The sequence below is a fragment of the Toxorhynchites rutilus genome, chromosome 3, assembly GCF_029784135.1.
Source record: "Toxorhynchites rutilus septentrionalis strain SRP chromosome 3, ASM2978413v1, whole genome shotgun sequence".
NCBI lineage: Eukaryota > Metazoa > Arthropoda > Insecta > Diptera > Culicidae > Toxorhynchites > Toxorhynchites rutilus.
Window position 1 is genome coordinate 325063963 of NC_073746.1, and position 20355 is coordinate 325084317.

Below are 20355 nucleotides of genomic sequence, written 5' to 3' on the forward strand. Positions count from 1 at the left end.
AGCTGATTAATGGCCTCCTTAACTTCACCCATCGTCGGGGGTGGAACGTCGTCGTTGTTCATTGCACCGGTGTAGTCCTCCTCAACGCCGTCTAGGTCTCCTGTCTGCGCGCTGTTCAGGTGTTCATCGTAGTGCTGCCTCCACCTTTCGATCAACTCGCGTTCGTTAGTCAAGATGCCTCCTTCCTTGTTTCTGCACATTTCGACCCGCGGCACAAAGCCTTTGTGCGAGGCGTTTAGTTTCTTGAAGAACTTCCGCGATTCTCGAGAACGATAAAGCAGCTCCATCTCCTCACACTCTTTCTCTTCCAGGCGGCGCTTTTTTTTCCCGAAAGAGATGTGTTTGCTGCCTTCGTTTCAGTCTGTATCGTTCCACGTTTTGTCGAGTCGCTCGTTGCAGCATGGCTGCGCGTGCTGCATCCTTCTCGTTCAGGAGCGCTCGGCACTCGTCGTCAAACCATTCGTTCCGTTGTCCTCGTTGTTCATACCCGATGACGGTCTCTGTTGTGCTGCTAATTGCTGATTTTAAGGAGTTCCAGCATTCATCGAGGGGAACAGCATCCAGTTCGTCTACCCCCGGTAACGCAGCTTCAAGACGCTGCGAATATGTTGCAGCAACGTTCGGCTCCTGTAGTCGTCGTAGGTGGTACCGTGGTGAGCGCTGGTGTCTTATGTTATTGACGACTGACAGTTTAGAACGCAGTTTGACCATCACCAGGTAGTGGTCTGAATCGATGTTAGCGCCACGATAGGTTCTGACGTCGATGATATCCGAGAAGTGCCGACCGTCGATCAAAACGTGGTCTATTTGTGTTTCTGTTTGCTGTGGTGATCTCCATGTGTAACGGTATTGAAGGCTGTGCTGGAAGAAGGTGCTACGTATGGCCATGTTCTTGGAGGCAGCGAAGTCGATAAGTCTTAGGCCGTTTTCGTTGGTTCGCTGATGGGCGCTGAACCTACCAATTACCGGTCTGAATTCCTCCTCCTGGCCGACCTGAGCGTTCAAATCACAGATGACGATTTTTATGTCGTGTTTTGGGCAGCGATCGTATTCACGCTCTAGCTGCGCGTAGAATTCTTCTTTATCGTCATCGGTGCTAGCTAGATGGGGGCTGTGGACGTTGATAATGCTGATATTGAAGAAGTGGCCTCTCATCCTCAATCTGCACATTCTTTCATTGATCGGCCACCAACCAATCACCCGTTTTTGCATCTTCCCCATCACGATGAAAGCTGTACCCAGCTCGTGTGTGTTGCCGCAGCTCTGATAGATGGTATATCCACCATGGAACGATCGCACCATCGAACCTTTTCAGCACACCTCCTGCAGCGCTACGATGTTGAAATTGCGGGCTCTCAATATTTCCGAAAGAATTCGGGTACTCGCAAGAAAATTGAGAGACTTGCAGTTCCATGTTCCGAGTTTCCAATCTCTAGTCCGTGTTCTTTGCGTGAGTCTTGTCCGATTGTCCTGTCTCGAATTTCTTTGTGAATTTTCCTGTGCGTTTTATTTTTACGGATGGCTTGCAGGGCCTGCACCAACCCCCTGTCTCGCCGGAGGACCGTCGTGCACAGCTCTTTTTAGAGTCCCCGCTGGCACCAAGAAAGTGATCAGCCGCCCCTAACATGGGGATCAGACGCTGTTTTGAGCCGCACTTCCATGGTGAACAGACGCTCGGATAGGCCCCCTTCCCTGTCAGCATACAACCAAGATCCCACCGGGGTTGGTTACCCGATCTTCACTATGGTTACACGTACCCCAGCCGGCACCACGGGGAGGTAGGGATAGGAGTTACTGGACAGGAAGCTAAGGACCCGGAATGGGGTCTATTTTATTCCTGCAGGTACGCGAAGTACCGATGGTACGCTTAGTCCAGTCATTTACCAACCAAATCATGTTACTTATCATGTATATTCTCGTAAACGGCTACTGTCAAAATTTCAGCCGAATCCGTTTGTTTTGACCGTGTGTGTCCGCGGATTTTAGAAAAACGGGAAAACATGGAAATTCCATTGTCGCCACGGCCAAATTGGTCGAATTGCACTACGAACTGCTGCCCCATCCACCGTATTCTCAAGATTTGGCTCCGTGCAACTTTTGTTTGTTTCCAAACTTGGAAAAGTCATTTGCCGGACAGAAATTTGAGTCGAATGAGGAGGTCATCGCCGCCACGGAGGCCTACTTTGCAGACCTCGAGAAAACGTATTTTTTCAGATGGATTTAATAATTTAGAGCATCGCTGGGTCAAGTGTATCGAACTAAAAGGAGACTAGGTTGAGAAATAAATCGCCACTTTTCCATTTTTTTTTTTGACTTGGAACTACGTCTAACTGGAGTATATGGGGGGTAAAATGAAAACCTAAACATGCAGGAAAAAAATGAGAGATTTCGAAGGCTTATAACTCGAACTTTTCTTACTGGATCGGAAAGATGTTTGCATCAATTGATAGGAAATATTTCTACGCTTCTATCGAAATAAATGAAATGTTATTTTTCATTAGATAAACAATTGAATAACTGTAAAATGTTAAGCGTTATCAAAACGTCCTACCTGCCTCGTTTTGATTGACCCGATTTGGGGAAACATCCATCACATTCATCAAAACCAAGCAGCTTGCGGAAGTCGACATTGCAAATACGTGAAAGTATGGGTACTTTTGTTCTCACCGAAATGTGTTCCCTAACACAGACTTTAAATCCAAGGAGCGTGAGGAAATTGGCATTGCAAATACATGCAAGCCGGGGGAATTTTTGTTCCGACTAAAATGCATTTGCCTAACACAGACTTCAATACCAAGATGTATGAGGAAATGGCTTCGCAAATACATGCAAACTGCGAGTACTTTGGTCTCTTGCCTATGTGCAGACTAGAATATGTTTCCTTAACACGGTCTCCTAAACATAGGAACCTGGTAAAATCATGCGAATGAATTTTCAAGTTTAAATCTATAGTATAAAAAGTATAGATTGAAGTTGTTGATTCATGCAAGCCGGGGGTACTTGTGTACCCGCATGTTTTTTTTGCACTCCAAAATGTGTTTTCCTAACACGGATTACAAAATCGGGTACGAACATAACGCTTCGGCTCGGTTATTCAAGATTGCATTGAAGGATATGCCTTCATATCTTCTGCTCAATGAATTTCTACGCATACCATTAGATGATTAGGCAAAACGTTGATAACCATGTGCTGCGATAACGCCTATTGTTTAAACAGTATGCGTTCGACTTACATGTCAGAATCGAAATTGAGTACCTAAAGTTCCTCAAATCAAGCAAACTCGCGGTTCGAGAAGTACGTACGCTTGAGAGATGCAAACTTCAGAGGGAAATGTAAAATAAAATAATCGATTGATAACTCTTCCGTTCACATATTTTACCCTAGGCATCACTCCAAACATAAAAGGACTGTCATTAAATTTACTTGCTATATCGAAAGCAAGCAAGAAAAACTATATTGAAAGAAAGGAAGAAATCGACATCATTGAAATAAGTGTAACGCTACTCGCTTCAAGCCACGTGTAATTCGAAAGCACTTTTTTTTAATTCGGATTAGAATGTTGTGGGAAAAACGTGGATTACTAACTATATTGCAATATTCATTTATTCATTTTTAGTACATCCACTGATTTAAATGTTAAATTCTCTCGTTCGAAAAAAATCGTCAACATTTCTCTTTTTTTTTCACATGCATTTTTTCAACACATGCTGTAAAGTTCAAGATAACACTGAGTCATCATATTTATTTTATTTTTAACTTTGAACTTCAGTTGCAATGAAATATTGCGTCGTTCATACTGTTCAAGCTTAGGTCAACTATACACCCAAACTAGCGTTGGCAGAAAACATGTCATCTTTGGTAGAAATTATGCCATTTAATGTGCTGGAGAGTCAAATGCACAAATAATGAACTGTTTTAAAAGCTTAAAAATGGTTTGTATGTATGGGTGCAGACATCTCTTTATGTTTTCTTTTCTCATTTCATTTGGGATTGTGCCAAAAAACGTCCATACGACGTCAATGGGGAGCGTACCAAGGCCGGCTGGAATGCAAAGCTATTTTACACGACCACGCTATGCACATGGCTAATGATGCTTCAGCAGATACGCGATAATATTGCACCTGATTATAAAATGAAGTTGGGAAGCGTTTTCTAAGAGTAAAAAAGTCACAAGAGGCTTGTGTCCGAAACACGACCGCATAGTTGACGTAGGATTCCGTTAGGCTATCTGTTTATTTTAGATATGTTTGAAGAATTACATCGTTAAATTCTTTGATAATGATTTGGTGGCCCTGGAAAAGGCAATTTTGTTTGGTTGTTGGGTATTATTTGTTCACTCCACCAGTGTTTATCGAGTGATGATGACAGAAGGATGGTAAACAGTCGTTAGATGGTACGTATCAGATAAAAGATACTGCCCTCTGTGATCCTAGACGAGATGCCTCCTGTGTTATGTATGGATGGAATAAAGAAAAAAAACTCACTAATGTAATATGAGATAATTACCAATACCGAACACAATTATCAATTTTTCTCATAAGTAAGAACATGTTACTTTAATGTAGAGAAAACATATTCGAAATGGAAAAGGTAATTTTGTTTTATATTTTTTACTTTCTGAATGTTTATTCAACCCAATGCGAATTTTAATTGGACTAACAATACCTAATACTATATGTAGAGCATATAGGAAAAAACTTTTTCGAATATTTCTTCACTTTTCCAATTTTTTCTGGCCGCATGAATTTTCCTTGGGTGAAAATGAACACAACAAAACAGACAGCTTAAACCGGTTTCATTTTTGAAAATTGAAATAAATCGTTTCATATATCAAGTCATTTTTCACAAAACTGCTACCATATACAATTTTACAATTACACTTGTGCTAAATTTTTCACAATACACAATACAATACAATATATTAAATTTCCAAATTTAAATTATATTTGCTAGAATTAATCGTATCACTCAACATACTTGCAATATAAAAATGCCCCCGACTATATTTGCAATGTCGATTTCCCTCGGGCACCTAGGTTTTGATGTCTCTGTTAGGGAACACATTTCGGTGTGAACAAAAGCTCCTCCTACTTTCATGTATTTACAATGTCGATTTCCCCCAGGCAGCTTGGTTTTGATGTCTCTGTTAGGGAACCGCCGCATGTGTCGTCAATTTCGACCAATTAGAAGTGGATATTTCCGTTAGGAAAGGGGTTGAGATTTTTCAATTGTTCGATAGTTAGTTTCATGACATATATTATTTTATTCAATATAAAAAATTGTTATGGAGCGCGGAAATCGACTGACGCAAAACTTTCATCAATCCATCATGAAATGACTGAGCAATAAACGTTTCAAATTGGACAATTTTCACGATGTGCTCGATTTTGGATTTTCAATTTGTACCCCAATATGTTCCCGAAAGACGTAATCCTACGTCAAAAGGAGTGCATAAAGGAGAACAATATCTATCTCGGTCTGGGCCGTGTATGTGGCAAAGTATGCGGGAAGCTTATTTGTCTTTTGTTTCGCTCGCTCGTATTAATCGTATATTGCTGTACCATGTATATTATACAAATGCTTACCAGTATTTGTGAGTCATGACATTTTCTGTTATGTTATGTCACATTTAATGTCATAAATCGGGATGACAAAGCATGAGCTAAAAATCAATTTTGGGTTACTTTCTGAATCCTAAATGATTTGTAGTCGTTCAAACAATATCGCGCAGATTTTTTGTCATCATCTCAAAATATAATTTGGGTACAGCACAAAGCAGATAATAGAAGGATAAATCTTTTTTCTTTATACAGAACAAAGGATATATAAAACAAGATACATCGATAGCTTCAGTCTCATTATACGCAAATAGTTCACACAGTAGGGTAGGGTGTGGCTAGTTGGTCATTTTTGAATAAATTTGGTTACAAGTTTTGCGTTAGAATGTTATATATCACAATGAAGATTTCCTTTTACCCTTTCAATGAAATGTAACCAGAGAATCAATTATTTTACATTTTCCTTTTATTTAACGTCTTTATAAATCAGAACAAATGGACCAACTAACCCCACACACGGAGTAAGTTGGTCAATTTATTCGGCATTTCTGTCATACAGGGTGGCGCACAAGTCATGCAACCGATTTGCACAAAAAAAAATCGCATAAAAAAAATTCTCACGGCACAAAATCTTTATTCTCGAATAAAAAACGATACAAAGTCTACAACTGAACCGCTTTGGAACCAACACGCTCGATAGTTGCAGCGCGATCGTTATTTTTTTTCCTTTAGAGCCACCCTGTATAATGGGCATGTTCTTTTTGGTCAAATAATATGTGTTTTTTCCATTAGAGGATTCATTCATTATTAATTATTTTATTTAATCAAAACAAAACAGTTAACAAATATCATGTGGCCAAGTAAAAATGGGTGTGTTATATCTATGATATAACCACAAGGTTAGCAATCATTCCTTTGTATTGATTAAATCCTTGATTGAATTAAACAGTTTCCAAATTCAATTGAATTCAATATATTTGCTTTGTGAGTAAAAAGATTGAACAAATGCCATGTAAAGTCAATTCATGCATTGTGATAGATTGTTCTTCGTTACAAGTAAATTTAATTACAGCCCTTTTACGTTTGGTATGATGCCTAGGACAAAATACGAAAGAATACGAAAGAATTATCAAACAATTATTTTATTTTACATTTCCCTCTGAAGTTTATCTCTCAAGTGTACGTACTTCTCGAACCACTAATTTGCTTGAAACTGGAAAGTTCATTCGCTTCTAGTGTCTGCCCGATTTTCCCAGGTTCCTAAGTCTAGAAGAAGATCGTGTTAGGACAGACATATTCCAGTCTGCACAAAGGCAAGCGAGAACAAAAGTACTCGCAGTTTGCATTTATTTGCAGAGCCGATTTTCCAAGAAACCTTGGTTTTGAAGTCTGTGTTTGAAGAACACATTTCAGACGGAACAAAAATACCCCCGACTTGCATGAATTTAAAATGCCGATTTCTCTATTAGGGAACACATTTCGGTGGAAACAAAAGCTCCCCCTTCTTTCATGTGTTTGCAATGCCGATATCTCCATCGCTGCATGGTTTTGAAGTTTGTGTTAGGGAACATTTTTCGGTGAGAACAAAAGTTCCCCTGCGAACGCCCGAGCGGTGTTAGGCTTTTTCTTTCAATTTATTAACGGAAAACACGATCGTTCTTCACTGTGTCTAGATACTAACTGTTTTATTTCTATCTTAAAAAATTACATACAATTTTTTCTTGCATCTATTACCTCTTCGTTATACTTCGAAGTATAATAAAAGAAAAACGAACTTGCGATAACTTCGCCACTATCGTGAAATCATACCCTATCTCTTGTTTTTAGAATACAATAAACAAAACGAACTTGCGATAAGCTCCGCATTGCCTGGTAATGGACGACGAAACCTACGTCAAAGCGGACTTTCGTCAGCTGCCGGGCCTGTTGTTCTTCTCCGCAGAGGACAAATTCAGCGTTCCGGAGGAGATTCGCAAGCAGAAACCAAAAAAGTTTGCCAAAAAGTACATGGTGTGGCAAGCGATCTGCTCTTGCGGAAAGCGGAGCGCCCCCTTCGTGATGACCGGCACGGTAAACGGGCAGGTTTACCTTAAGCAGTGCCTACAGAAGCGCTTGCTACCACTATTGAAGCAGCACGAGGGCCCGACCATCTTCTGGCCGGATCTCGCTTCGTGCCACTATTCAAAGGACGTGTTGGAGTGGTACGAAGCCAACGGGGTCACCTTCGTGCCAAAAGAAATAAACCCGCCCAACGCGCCGGAGCTTCGTCCAATAGAGAAATATTGGGCGATTATGAAGCAGGCCCTCCGGAAGAACCCAAAAGTTGTCAAATCGGAGGCGGACTCCAAGAGAAAATGGATTTCTGTTCAAAGAAAACTGCAACCTGACGTTGTACAGAACCTTATGGACGGGGTAAAGAGGAAGGTGCGAGCATACGGGTTTGGGCTCGAAGTATGAATAAAAAGAAAATGCCAAAAGTTGTTTAATAGTTTTTATTTTACTGTCTAAAATTTTCAAAAGGATCGGTCTACTGGGCGAATTTCTACAGCGTTTTTTCAGTGATGCAATTTGATGTGACACACCCTTTATTGGCCAAATGTCTGCTATGCTTTTTATGCTCATATAAGGTTGATATAATGCTAGAGAACGTAATATAGAGCTCCTAAAGAGGTTTGTTTTTATGGATATACAAAACATTGTTCGGAACGGAAAGTGAATGTAATATTAAAATTGCATCACGAGACTAGCCTTTCTCATCCCTTCGCTATCAGGACCACTGTGGATACAGATAAATGAGCTGTGAATTATCGCATTTCAATCACCGATTGCAGTCAGACTTCCATTACTCAGTAAAAGTCCTATTTTAGCATCGGCGGTTTATATAAAGCTCTTTTGAATGCTAATTTTCATACATTATCACATACCTTAACTATGTTGATATATGGTAATCCATACAAGATATATTTCTATACTGCTATTTGACAATAGAAGCGCTGAATTAGTATCATTATGGGGCTATAAGTTAAAGCGTAAAGTTACTGGGGTGTAGTTTCGAAAAATTCTGAGTTCATAAGCTCTCTCTGGTCTCAGGAATGTAAAAAAAAATCTCGAGGAGATATCCCCAGTTGAAATTCGACTTTGCTGAGAAATTTGCAGGAGAATGTGCTCTCTTATCGACAAAATCCAAATGAACATAACCATGGACTTGTAAGCAATACTTCAAATTTAGGAAAATTGTATATTTATAGTTATAAAAATATAATTAAGAATTCGGCTCCTCAAAACTTATGTAACTGAGCCTGTAAAAATAAACGAATTAATAAAGAAAAGATACTTCGTTACCTTAAGCCACCGGCTTCACCATCCGGTGGCCATAACGAAATTCGGGCCTGCTGAATTTTTCTCAGATCGTTCTCAATACCTTTCAAAACAGGTACCGATCGAAAACTTCACTACGATGTATACTCTAATCCCATTATGACAGTCGGTTCCTATCGCGCAACCATGTATGGAAACTTGGCTATTATGCTATGGTTCCGTGGTACACAGCATTTCATCTGTGGAGAGGATCCATTTGTTTTTGCTAACATTACGGAAAGCTTCGAAATCAGTAGAACTTGACACCATATTTGCTATCATTTGCCGCACTTATTCGTATTTCGAAACCAGTCCATAAAGCTAGTTTTTCTACCAATATTTTAAAAAAAATCGGTGCGCTTTTTACCGTATTATAGACGACGACCATCGTGACCAAGTTTCATAAATCACTTGGCTGTCCTGGAGATTTTTGCCGAGTTGATGCCGAGCGAATACACAATGTTAAGACGCGTCCACATTACGCCAATCGGCCTTGGCCGCCCGGTAAAGCCGACTAAATGTGGACGTACCGCCCGGGCTTGCCGACGTGCCGAAAACCGACTCGAATCAAACCGAACCCAACCCGAAACAAGTGGGTCCGGTTCGAGAAAGTCGAACCAGAACAAAACGAAGTAAATAAGCGTTGACGACATTGTGCTTTATGTGTTCGTGACGACTTCGTGCATCGGACGGGACTTCGGCTTCGTGCACCCGATGGGGCGTCCACATTACATAACGAATCGAATATGCCGCCTGGTACAGACCGATCGGCATCATTCGGCATGATGTGGACGCGCCTTTACAGTTGCATTTTTTGAGCCCGTGCAGAGTCAAGGGCTATGATTAGTTTACATTCAAAAATTACCCAACCACAGTAGTTTAAGAGACGATAAAAGGCAATGTTGTGAAGTAGAAATAATCTCAAACAATGTTTCGTGATGAATAATCTAGAATGTTCTCTTGGCCTTCGAGATGAACTATTTAGACTTCTAGCCCTAAATAAACAAACCCTTCCAATTGCGATACGAAATATTGTTCTCATGACAGTCCTCCAGCGCTGACGCTCCATGATAACGTTCATAATAACGAAGCTGGTGCCAGTATGTTATTTTATCAACATGTGCCACTCGATTTTCCAAGAAAAAAATTATTTTCCATGTATCTTCTGTCCATGAAACATGAATTATAATATATATGAATATTAGTTATATGAAGGCTAGTATAAAATTATGGCTATTTTCACTTCAGAATCCAAAATTCACTGCAAAAACACACGCAGACAAAAAAGTTCTGCGAAGGTGGAATGATCACAATGAATGGAATGATTTTTTTTTTCATGCAATCACAACAATTCGTAAACAAATGCATGGTTGTTAACCAGAATTTTTAAATAGATTATTAGATGTAAATTCTTTATTTGCTATTAATAGTTGCTTGATAATCGTTCGAATGATAATCGGTTTTGTATTCGTTAATCGATTAATAGATCGTTTATTGGCCATCAAAAGACGAAAGCGAGAATATACTGCTAGCCAAGACAGCAACTTCTCCATTTCAATTCTAATTTATAAAACTGAGACAGTATTCCTATTGGAACTTAGAGAAGAATATCGTTTTCAAATGAGAAAATTGCTACTTCACAGCAAGGATGCCAGTTTCTTCTAGATGTCTTCACAATTAAATTGAACGAAAAAAAATATACAATCGATTTGAATATTTGATAAATTATAAAAAATTATATTCCGATTTATGATATGCGTTTGAAAAATTTATTTTTCTAAGTTTATTGCGATACACGCAAGCAGCCGATATTGTACAACTGTTATGGAAAAGATATGAAAAAATTGTCATGATCAACTGATCATAGAGTGAAAAAGTGACACTGAGAAACAAAAGTTTCAATTGATTAACATTCGGTACCCCTCGATTTTGAACTCGTAAAGAACTCTGCTCGATCATTCGTCATGGTTTTTGAACTGATTACGTTGAAATCGCATGACTGCTCTACAGTGTAGTTTTTATTATTATCGTATGATTTTCCAACATGCGATGTTATTCGGCTCTCGAATTTGCCCAAATCTCACGCGATCGAAAAACATTGTATCGTACGGCAGCCATTACCTCGGTCGACGGATTCACACCCCGATCAGCAACACTGACACGAAATAGTGATGTCCATAAAATCCACTACAAGAGTTTGTATGTGTCCCTGACTAAATTTTGCAAACTGAGTTTTAAATTGTACCACGTTCAATAAACAATGTTGAAAACAATTCAAGTACACAACTAAGGAAAGCTACCAAAAATTAAAGTTGATTCCCCGATCCGGCTTTGATATCAGCTGAGCTCTGTTTTGTTCTGTTTTGTTCAACAGGCTGCACGAGTTTTTCTACTTTCTACCGCCATTATTTTAGTGGTAGTGGTGGTGATGATCATCTGGAGATCACAGTTTTTCTCGTTTTGGGCTTCGAATCTGTCTATGTATCGTCAGGATAATGTCGGCAGGCAGATGTCTAGACATCCTCTCTATTACCCGCACTGCTGCTAGCCAATGCTTTACGACCCTCTCCGGTGCAGGCAGGTAAGCAGAAAGGAATAGAAGATAAGGAAAAGATGGAAAATTGAGAAGGGACCACGCAAAGGCTCGCTAGAACTGGAAAGAGGAGATAAGTCAGTCTGTTACCGACAGCTAAGTGTGTAGTGTCTGCTAGCGGAAAGGAAGCCATTATTTATTGACAGTTGGTGTGGTGGTGTTTATTGACAGTTGGTCCAATTAATGTGTATCAAAAGCAGAATAAAGCAATAAAATATAAATTGGAGTGTGATCTTGATAAAGTTTGATCAAACTAAATGCAGAAAAACGAAAACGCGTATAAAATGGCTTCGAGTGATATTCCAATTGCAGGGCATAGCGGTATGTTAACTTTTGACTTCTGTATCAAAAATTAGGCGAAAGACCCTGATAGCTATGAATGTGAACATTTAAATCCTCTAGATGTACATAAAATTAAAGAATAAGACTTTTCACGAGGCATCCGATGTTTCGTTCTCATCAAAATATGTAAATTTATGTGCACACATAGACACAAAGTGATGTATGTATTTGATAAAAGAAAAGAAATAAGACACACAATGCCACAACTACTTTGCCATACGATCGCCTGTGTTGGTGGGTGTACACAGTGTAGGAATAGATGAGAACAATTTCTGCTCTAACATTCGATTTAACAGGATGCTACGGAAACTAACCACTATGGACTGTTCTGGAAATATATATTTCTAAGAATATGGTTTTCCTCAAAATAAGCACATTACTGTTCAAATAAATTCTAAGCGATACAATCAAAGATTACAAAGATCACTTTCAATCTAATTCTTTCTTGCTTCGGAACGAAAATTTTCATTTTTTTTATTATGAATTGAAAAAAAAAGGCGAAGACAACTCGATACAACATCAGGCACAAAGCAACGTTAGGAAGATTACTCTTCGCTCACAGATGGCGTTATCTACAAATGGTTGCCTTGCATTTTGAGACTGCAATTTGTTCCAAGAGAAAGGTGGAAAGTAAAAATTGTTCCTCTCTTCCGTCCACGTGTTTCATTCCAGAAACGTAGATAAACCGTCAGCATGTGGCGATTTTTTTGATACTTCAATGTTCATTTGCAAGAAGCAAAACCTTAAAGTTAGTGTGAATAATTTCTTTAGAGATCAACTTGAATAATTGTGGGCTCTTCCGGTTGGCCCTCCTGGTTTTACTATATTTTGAAATATTTTGTATCTGTACTAGGGTGCCAATGAAAATGGTCATCTCTAATTCCAAAAAATTACCTCCCTCATAAAAAAAATGTTCACCACCTCGAAAAAACACCCTATGCCAAATATTAGCTCAATCGAACTTAAGGGAGAATGGCGCAAAGCGGTCAAAGTTTGAGTTTTTTGAAAATCGAAAAATCACCCAACGGGGGAGTAAAGGGAATCGGGGTTTCCGAAAAAAAAATTTTATTCCAAATGTCTTGAAATTGCATGAAACGTCGAGATCTAGTGTCATCTCGAAAAAAATATTTTTTTGTCAAAAATCGACACTCAGGGACTTAGTTTTTTTCGGAACACGAAACGAAACGTATGGTTTTGTGTACCAATAAAAAATAGTTGTCTCGATTTTGCATTCGGAATTTGCTACGAAATGTTGATTTGCACGATAATATACCCTTTGCATAATATACTCATACGGATTTATTAGTGTCACAGACGTAAAAAATAGAGGTTTTTTTTTTAAATGAAAGATCACCGAAAATCGGCGTTTTCAAAAGAAATTGTTAGTGACAAATGTCTTAAAATTGCATTACTCGTCGAGATTTACTGTTATATCGAAAAAAAATGTTGTAAAAAAAAAATTGTAAGGTGTTGTATCTAGGGCACGACCGCATATTTTCGACGTAGAACTACGCAATTATATTATGCAGTAAACAAGTGTACCACTTCGAATATTATTTTAGAACGCATCGAAATTTTTGTCATAGATTATGTTCTTCGTTACAGCTTAATTTGATGAATGTCCTTTTACGTTTGATATGATGCCCAGGACTACCAAAATATGTAAACGGAGAAATTGTCAAACGATCATTGTATTTTACATTTCCCTTTGAAATTACTGCACATCTCATGTTTACGTAGTTTTCGAACTGCGAAAGTTCATTCACCTCTAGTATCTGAAATGACGATTTTCCCAGGCTTCTCAGTTTAAAAGTTCGTTTTAGGCAAACATATTCCGGTCTGCACAACGACAAGCGAGTACAAAAATATTCAATACTAAAAACTAACCCCGACTTGCATGTATTTGCAAAGCGGATTTCCCCAGGCTTCAATTTTGAAGTCCGTGTTAGGGAACACAGCTAAGTGCGGAAAAAATACCCCCGACTTGCATGTTTTGACAAAGCGGATTCAGCAAATCATGAGAATTCGTTCACAGTGAAAATAGTTATTAACGTTAACTTTATTTCATAAAAACGTGACCTGTTTTCTTATTTGGTACCCTTCCTGAAAGACGTAGTTGTACGTCAAAAATTTTTTTTTGGCACTTAGTCATTTTTCTGTCTGAAAAATCGATTTTTAACAAAAACATTTTTTTTAGATAACTGTAAATCTCGATTGGTCATGCAATTTTGAGACATTTGGCATCAAAATTTTTTGTTGAAATTCCCGATTTTCGGTGATTTTTCGGTATTCAAAAAACTCAAATTTTAACGTCTGTAACACTAATAAATGAAGTTCGAATGAGCTAATATTTTGTATAGGGTATATTATCGTGCAAATCAACATTTCGCAACAAGTTCCGAACGAAAAATCGAGATAATTATTTTTATTGGCACCTAAAATCATATGTTTCGTCTCGTACTTCGAAAAAAGTCTCAGAGTGTCGATTTTTGATAAACATTGTTTTTTCGAGATGACACTAGATCTCGACGTTTCATGCAGTTGTAAGACATTTGGCATCAATTTTTTTCCGAAAATATCAGAACTTAATAACTATTTTTTGCTGCGACCATTGATCATTGATGATCTGCATATGTACTGAATCGGTAATTCTAAGATTTGTTTGATTTGTTCTAAATAATTATTTCCTATTTCGTAAATGGTTTAAATTATAGAAAATTGGAAGCATTCCTATCTTCCTATTTATTTGCTTTACTCATTTGCGTACTTACCTATCCGTGCAGTCAATAAAGAGCAACTAATGTATCAACAAGGTACATTATTCATATACCACTGCGAATTCGGCACGCGTGAATCGCTCGCTCGAAATGAAAATGCAGCGTTCGTTCGGCATTTCAAGCTCCGCCTATTTTCAATTCGGGATTTCATATCACAGCATTCACGGTACATTAGTCATCCAGCCAGCGATTCACGGGCAGCTAGGCTTTCTATACGACCATAATGAAGACCGTGAGTTTAGTTTGTTTTTTAAGCTCGCCTTGAAGCTAGATACGATTGAACTGGAAAACTTTGAAACCTCAAAACATCATTCATCATCACCATTCATGTCACACTCTTGATCCAGCTAGCAGTCTGCAGTCTTCCTCAATGATGATGTCACATAGATATCGCGCACAGTGGTACAATTTTGTTCAGTGGAGACACCGCATCGATTTGCATACCGTCTAGTGGACAGTGCTTCTGTATTTTTGCGTCACATCATTTGTGCATCTCTACTGGGGTGTAAGCTTAAAGTTTCGAAAATGAGAGCGTTACGTTTGGGGTGCAAGGTCTTAAGCGTTCATACCTCTTTGTCGGCTGACATGACGATCATGACAATCAGTGAATCTGAAAGATAAAAAATGTAAGATTGATGACCCAAAAACTTATTTCAATAACCTAAATTTTTTTTCAAAAGCAAACTGAAAACGAATGAAAATGAAAACATTACAAATATTTTACTCGTCCTGGCCAACCTTAGTTTCTATTCTATTCGACGAACGTACAAAATTTGTCGCCTTAAAATGCATTCTCAGAATATGCACGAAGCAAGTATAGTGCAGAGATAGCACTGAAGGCCGAAAGAAAGCAGATGAGAATTATTAAATAGTACGTATCGCGTCAGTTTCCATACCTTCAGTTGGAGATCATTTGTGTATGATTGAATCACACGAACGAATTGTTGATTTTATGCGTTATCAAATTGATAACGGTGGTGGAGAGCAAATATATAATCGCCTGGGGCCGCATTGCGTCTAGCACGAGAAGAATGTTCGCGATGCATACTGAGTGCAGTATGTGCATTGACAATCGTGTATTCTTCTTGCGAAAACAATAATGAAACACAAATCAACCATCCTCAGCTGCTTCTACAAAACAGCCCATTCTAAAATAATATCTCATGTAATAAAACGCGAATTGATTTTCATATATTTTTTAAATTTATTGTGGATGATGATCATGATGTTTTGAATTGTAAAGGTTTTGCTCAGTTCATTTGCCTTTAGCCATCCAAGGAAAGGCCAATTTGGAAAACTGAACTAAACACTCGTCTTTGTGGAATTTAATTTGGAAAGCGTCGCTGTCGCTGCCTGGATAACTGATAAATCGTGAATGACTCATTGGTGACTTTTATCCGATCGACAATTCCATTTTCGCGAATACAAGCATTGTTTTCAGGTTGAAAGTGGCGTCAAATTGCAGCGTATTTCATGGCGGATGTAAGATATTTTTTAGAGGTGCTGTGTTCTTCGGTGGGAAACAGAGAATGAAAATTTATTCCGTAGCGTTTGTAGTCGCCACTATCACCACAACGCAATCGATTTGGTTCAGATTTTCTGTTAGCGTTCTGCTTGTTCTTTGGGTCGGTGTTTTTGGGAGCGTTGAAGATGTAATTTTGTTAAGAGATACTGAGAAACTCCTTGGATATTCTATAAGTTCAGGGTTTCAATGTTGTTCTAGGCAGGGAACAAACAACAATACAAGAGAGTATAGTTCTATCTGCTCGAATTGGTGTTTTATTGCTTGGCGAAACGTTTGCGACCCCTACTCGTTGAAAGCATTCATTTATCAGTCCCTGTGCAACCAAATGTTTGTACTGGACAATTTCGTTCTTACTCTCCCAGGCGAAAAGTTGACGAAATTGTAGTGAGTATTGACAGATATTTGATCCCAACACTCACGTGCATGCTTGAAGTTAATTTACGTTACTAACTTTTAACGCTGCACTGCACTGCATTTTTACTTGAATGAAACATGAATCACGTGTAAGCTATCAGAAATGAAAGTTTGAAAAATGAATATAAATATCAAAAATATACTTACGATAACCAACATCAACGCTGATAACAGCTTTAGAATTGTGTTTTTGACACATAAATCTATACTGGATGTCTGAAATATATTATACTAAAGATTTCTTTAAAATTTGAAAGTATTTCAATAAGAATTCTTGCATTGAAATCATTTTCTGAAATCGCACTGAAAATAAGTTCAATTCACCTTCTAATTCGATAGCATATAAATTATAGTTACAATTGAAAAGGCGCTACGAAACGCACTAACAATGTTTGCGGCCACATTAAACACCCCATGACCGGCTTTCAATCCTGCCGCTGCTGCTACGGAGCCACTCTTAATCTAATTGAAAGTTGCCTTCCCTCCATTCGAGGATTATCTTCGGAATTGTTTCCAGGGAGCAGCAGAGTTGAACGCACCAACAGCGTTCTCAGATTATATACTTTTACCATCGTTCAATATTGTGCGCTCCTTCTTCTTCTTCTTCAATGGCACAAACGTTCCTAGAGGAACTTCGCCGTCTCAACGTAGTATTACTTGCGTCATTTTTATTAGTACTTAGTTGAGATTTCTATGCCAAATAACACGCCTTGAATGCATTCTGAGTGGCAAGCTCTAGAATACGCGTGATCACAGTGCAAGTCGGAGGAAATTTCTTTGACGAAAAATTCCCCCGACCAGAACGGGAATCGAACCCGAACACCCGGCATGTTAGTTATGACGCTAACCACTCGGCCACGGGTGCGCTCCTGGAAACTGCAAAAATTACTCCGGGGTAGTTTCCATTGGCAACCAACCACTCGTGAAAATGCTCCTAGCGGAGGTCAGCATCCAGCACCCACACACTATCTGCCTGAGCAGAGAACCGAAGTGAAGTTTGCCGTCGATGTGCAGCTTCTGAGCGTATTAAATTTTCATTTTACTCCCACCATAAGTTCACTTTTATGGTCCGTCCGCGTGCACAGGAGCCCTCTCGTGGGCGAGTAATAACAACGAGCTTCCCTGGGCTATTTACCCCGCGGAGGGAACATATGTTCCAATTTCTCCAGAACTATCGCCTAACTAATTCGATCTTTTTCTCCCCTATTTCCCTACAACTAACAGGTCTCTCGAGTCGGCCCCGTGGACCGCCCCATCGGAAGACCAGCCTGCCGAAGCACACGGATGTGAAGAAGCGTTTCCTGGAGATAGCCGACAAGACGCTGTCGGACGATGTGAAGGCCGCCCTCCGGCTGCCGGCGTTCGACTCGTACGAGTGGGAGGACTGGGACGTGATCCATCTGATGCAGACCATGTTCGTCGAGCTGAACCTGGTGGAGAAGTTCCAGATCCCGCGGGAAACGCTCAGCGAGTGGCTGTACGAGGTGTACAAGCACTACAACGACGTCCCATTCCACAACTATCGGCACTGCTTTTGCGTGGCGCAAATGGTGAGTGTTTCTTTTTTCTTCCTGTTTCAACACGGAATACATGTTTCGAATTAGGGTGAAAAATCGTTTCGTTACGAAACTTATGGAAGTTAAATAAAAATGTACACCTGAACGTTGTTTCGGTAGTTTGGGAAGAAGCTGTTACCACCTGTGTTTGCATGAGATGGTTTAGAGTGGCCTCCTTCTAGTTGGAGTGAAATCGCAACGTTCTATTCTATATAAACGGGGGGTGAAATGTGCCCAGCATTACATACATATCACAATTTTGTGTTTCATACCTGAAAGAGAGGAGCCAGCTCGCGTTTGTTGTGATCTCCCTCATGTCAACGAGAACCAGTCACGGTGGACTAGGATTCTTGGAGGGGAAGTATTGTATTTTGTAGAATATTCTAACATGACATTTTTTTCAAGACTTTATGCCTTAAAATCGTTTTGAGGAAAGGCTATCGAAATCACACAAATCTGTATATAAACTGGCGCCCGCTCAGAAATCCATTTAGTTGTAATTGCGATATGTCTGGAGAATTGGAGAATCTTTAATTTGACACAAAATAGTACGAAAAATAAACAATACAATAACACGGCACGACACGACACTTCACACGTCATACGGCACCTGAAAATAATGACGATTAATATCTAACATAGATAAATAAGCATTGTCACTCACCTTTTCCATCGTCCACCAGAACCTGTTAACAAAAACCTAAAAAAGAGCGATGATTAATAGAACACAATATAAAACGTAATACTTACCTGCTCTGAATACGACAGACAAAAACACAACAATCCAATTCTATGTAAACAAAAATAAAGTGAATTGTCATAGGATAGGAACGGATGGAAACGGATTCGCCATAAAAATAACGATTGTGTTATAGCGAATATTCTAGACGCGATCAAAACAAATAGAACTATAGACATTGATATCGTATAAATAGGGCAAACCATGTTCAGTAGATCATTCGATCAGTATAGACCAACCAGCTTTGGCTACATGCGTTCATCATTTTTTCAACATCATCGGGTAGCCAGTCTACTCTACTCTCTACTCATCACTCTGGAACTCTGCCCAGATACCTCTCTAGGCGGAGACATATGCTTTTTTCTTTTATGCTGCCGGACTGAAATCGTCATAGCAGTTACGTGCAGGCTTTGAATACTTTTTAACTCTCTTGGATTTATGGTGAACGGAATTTGTGTTCCCGAACACGGACGCAAAATCAAAGCGCCTGGAAAACCATCTCTCGTTTCTATTCAGGACCATCGAGTTCACAAGAGTTGAATTTCATGTGTATCCCTATATAAATAATTTCATATTTATGCGTTAAGCGTCCATCGTCAGTATGCCATTAGTTCACTAGGTTACCTTTCCACCGGTTACAAGTTTAATCATCATATTGAGATGATTAATATCTGCTGCATATTTTAATTTATTGCTTGGATTCAGAGATGTATCCGTTGATCTAGACGTTGTTAGATCATAGCATCTTGATAAGTCTTCCAGGTAAACTGCAGTCGTTTTACGTTCAGCATTCGCTGACTGATCAACAATTATGTGCATAGCTGCCGCCATAGTATGGTTACAATATTCGGTAGAATTGCTGATCTTCATCTTATCAATATTTGTAATTTTTAGTAATTCAAAGTCAACTTCTTCAGGCTTCAACCGATAAACCATTTTTGTTGCCTGGTTGGCCGCTCCTGTAACTAAAATATGTAAATGTTCCCTCGATACAATATCGGAGGAAAGATTTTTAAACTCAGTATTCCACGAAGAAATGGTTTTTAAAAGATCTACAGGATCCGGGATAAATTCAAAAAAAAACTATCTTTATCAACAGGATGTGCTGTAGTCCAGTCGTTCAGTGCGGTTTATTTTTTAGCACTCACTTCATAACTTTACCTCATGGCTTTGTTACTTGCTTCGCAGTCAGAAGTAACGAAGCAAACTTTCAGGCCGATTGATTCAACATTGATTATGATCCTGTGTACAGAATTCTTCATGAGGCTGCCTGGATTCTAATTCCCTATAAATTCATACGAGATCACTTGTTTCCATTATAAATATAATCCAACGATTATCAAAAAACAAGACCATGCGTCGCAAAATTATCATTAGGTGGCATTGAAGTAATTCCGAAATGCTTTTGATTGTTAGGACAGAAATCGTTCGCCTCATCTAGACTTACTTCGTTTAAAACAATGCCACAATCAAGTTCTTTTGAACACATCACA

The 20355-nt window shown here is 39.0% G+C and overlaps 1 protein-coding gene and 1 long non-coding RNA gene across 4 annotated transcripts in view; one reads left to right on the plus strand and one right to left on the minus strand.

The window, feature by feature from the left end:
* The window catches only part of LOC129779694 (high affinity cGMP-specific 3',5'-cyclic phosphodiesterase 9A), a 446325-nt gene that overhangs the window by 374710 nt on the left and 51260 nt on the right, over nt 1–20355 (plus strand). For all 3 annotated transcript variants that reach the window (XM_055787323.1, XM_055787324.1, XM_055787325.1), the window contains exon 7: nt 17792–18117. In XM_055787323.1, the coding sequence (XP_055643298.1) occupies nt 17792–18117 (326 nt within the window). The remainder of the gene's footprint in view (nt 1–17791; nt 18118–20355) is intronic.
* Nucleotides 14607–18584, minus strand: LOC129779699 (uncharacterized). Its single transcript, XR_008743742.1, has 3 exons — nt 18396–18584; nt 15198–15238; nt 14607–15138 (listed from the first exon to the last, which is right to left on the minus strand). It is a non-coding gene; the product is annotated as an uncharacterized LOC129779699 (long non-coding RNA).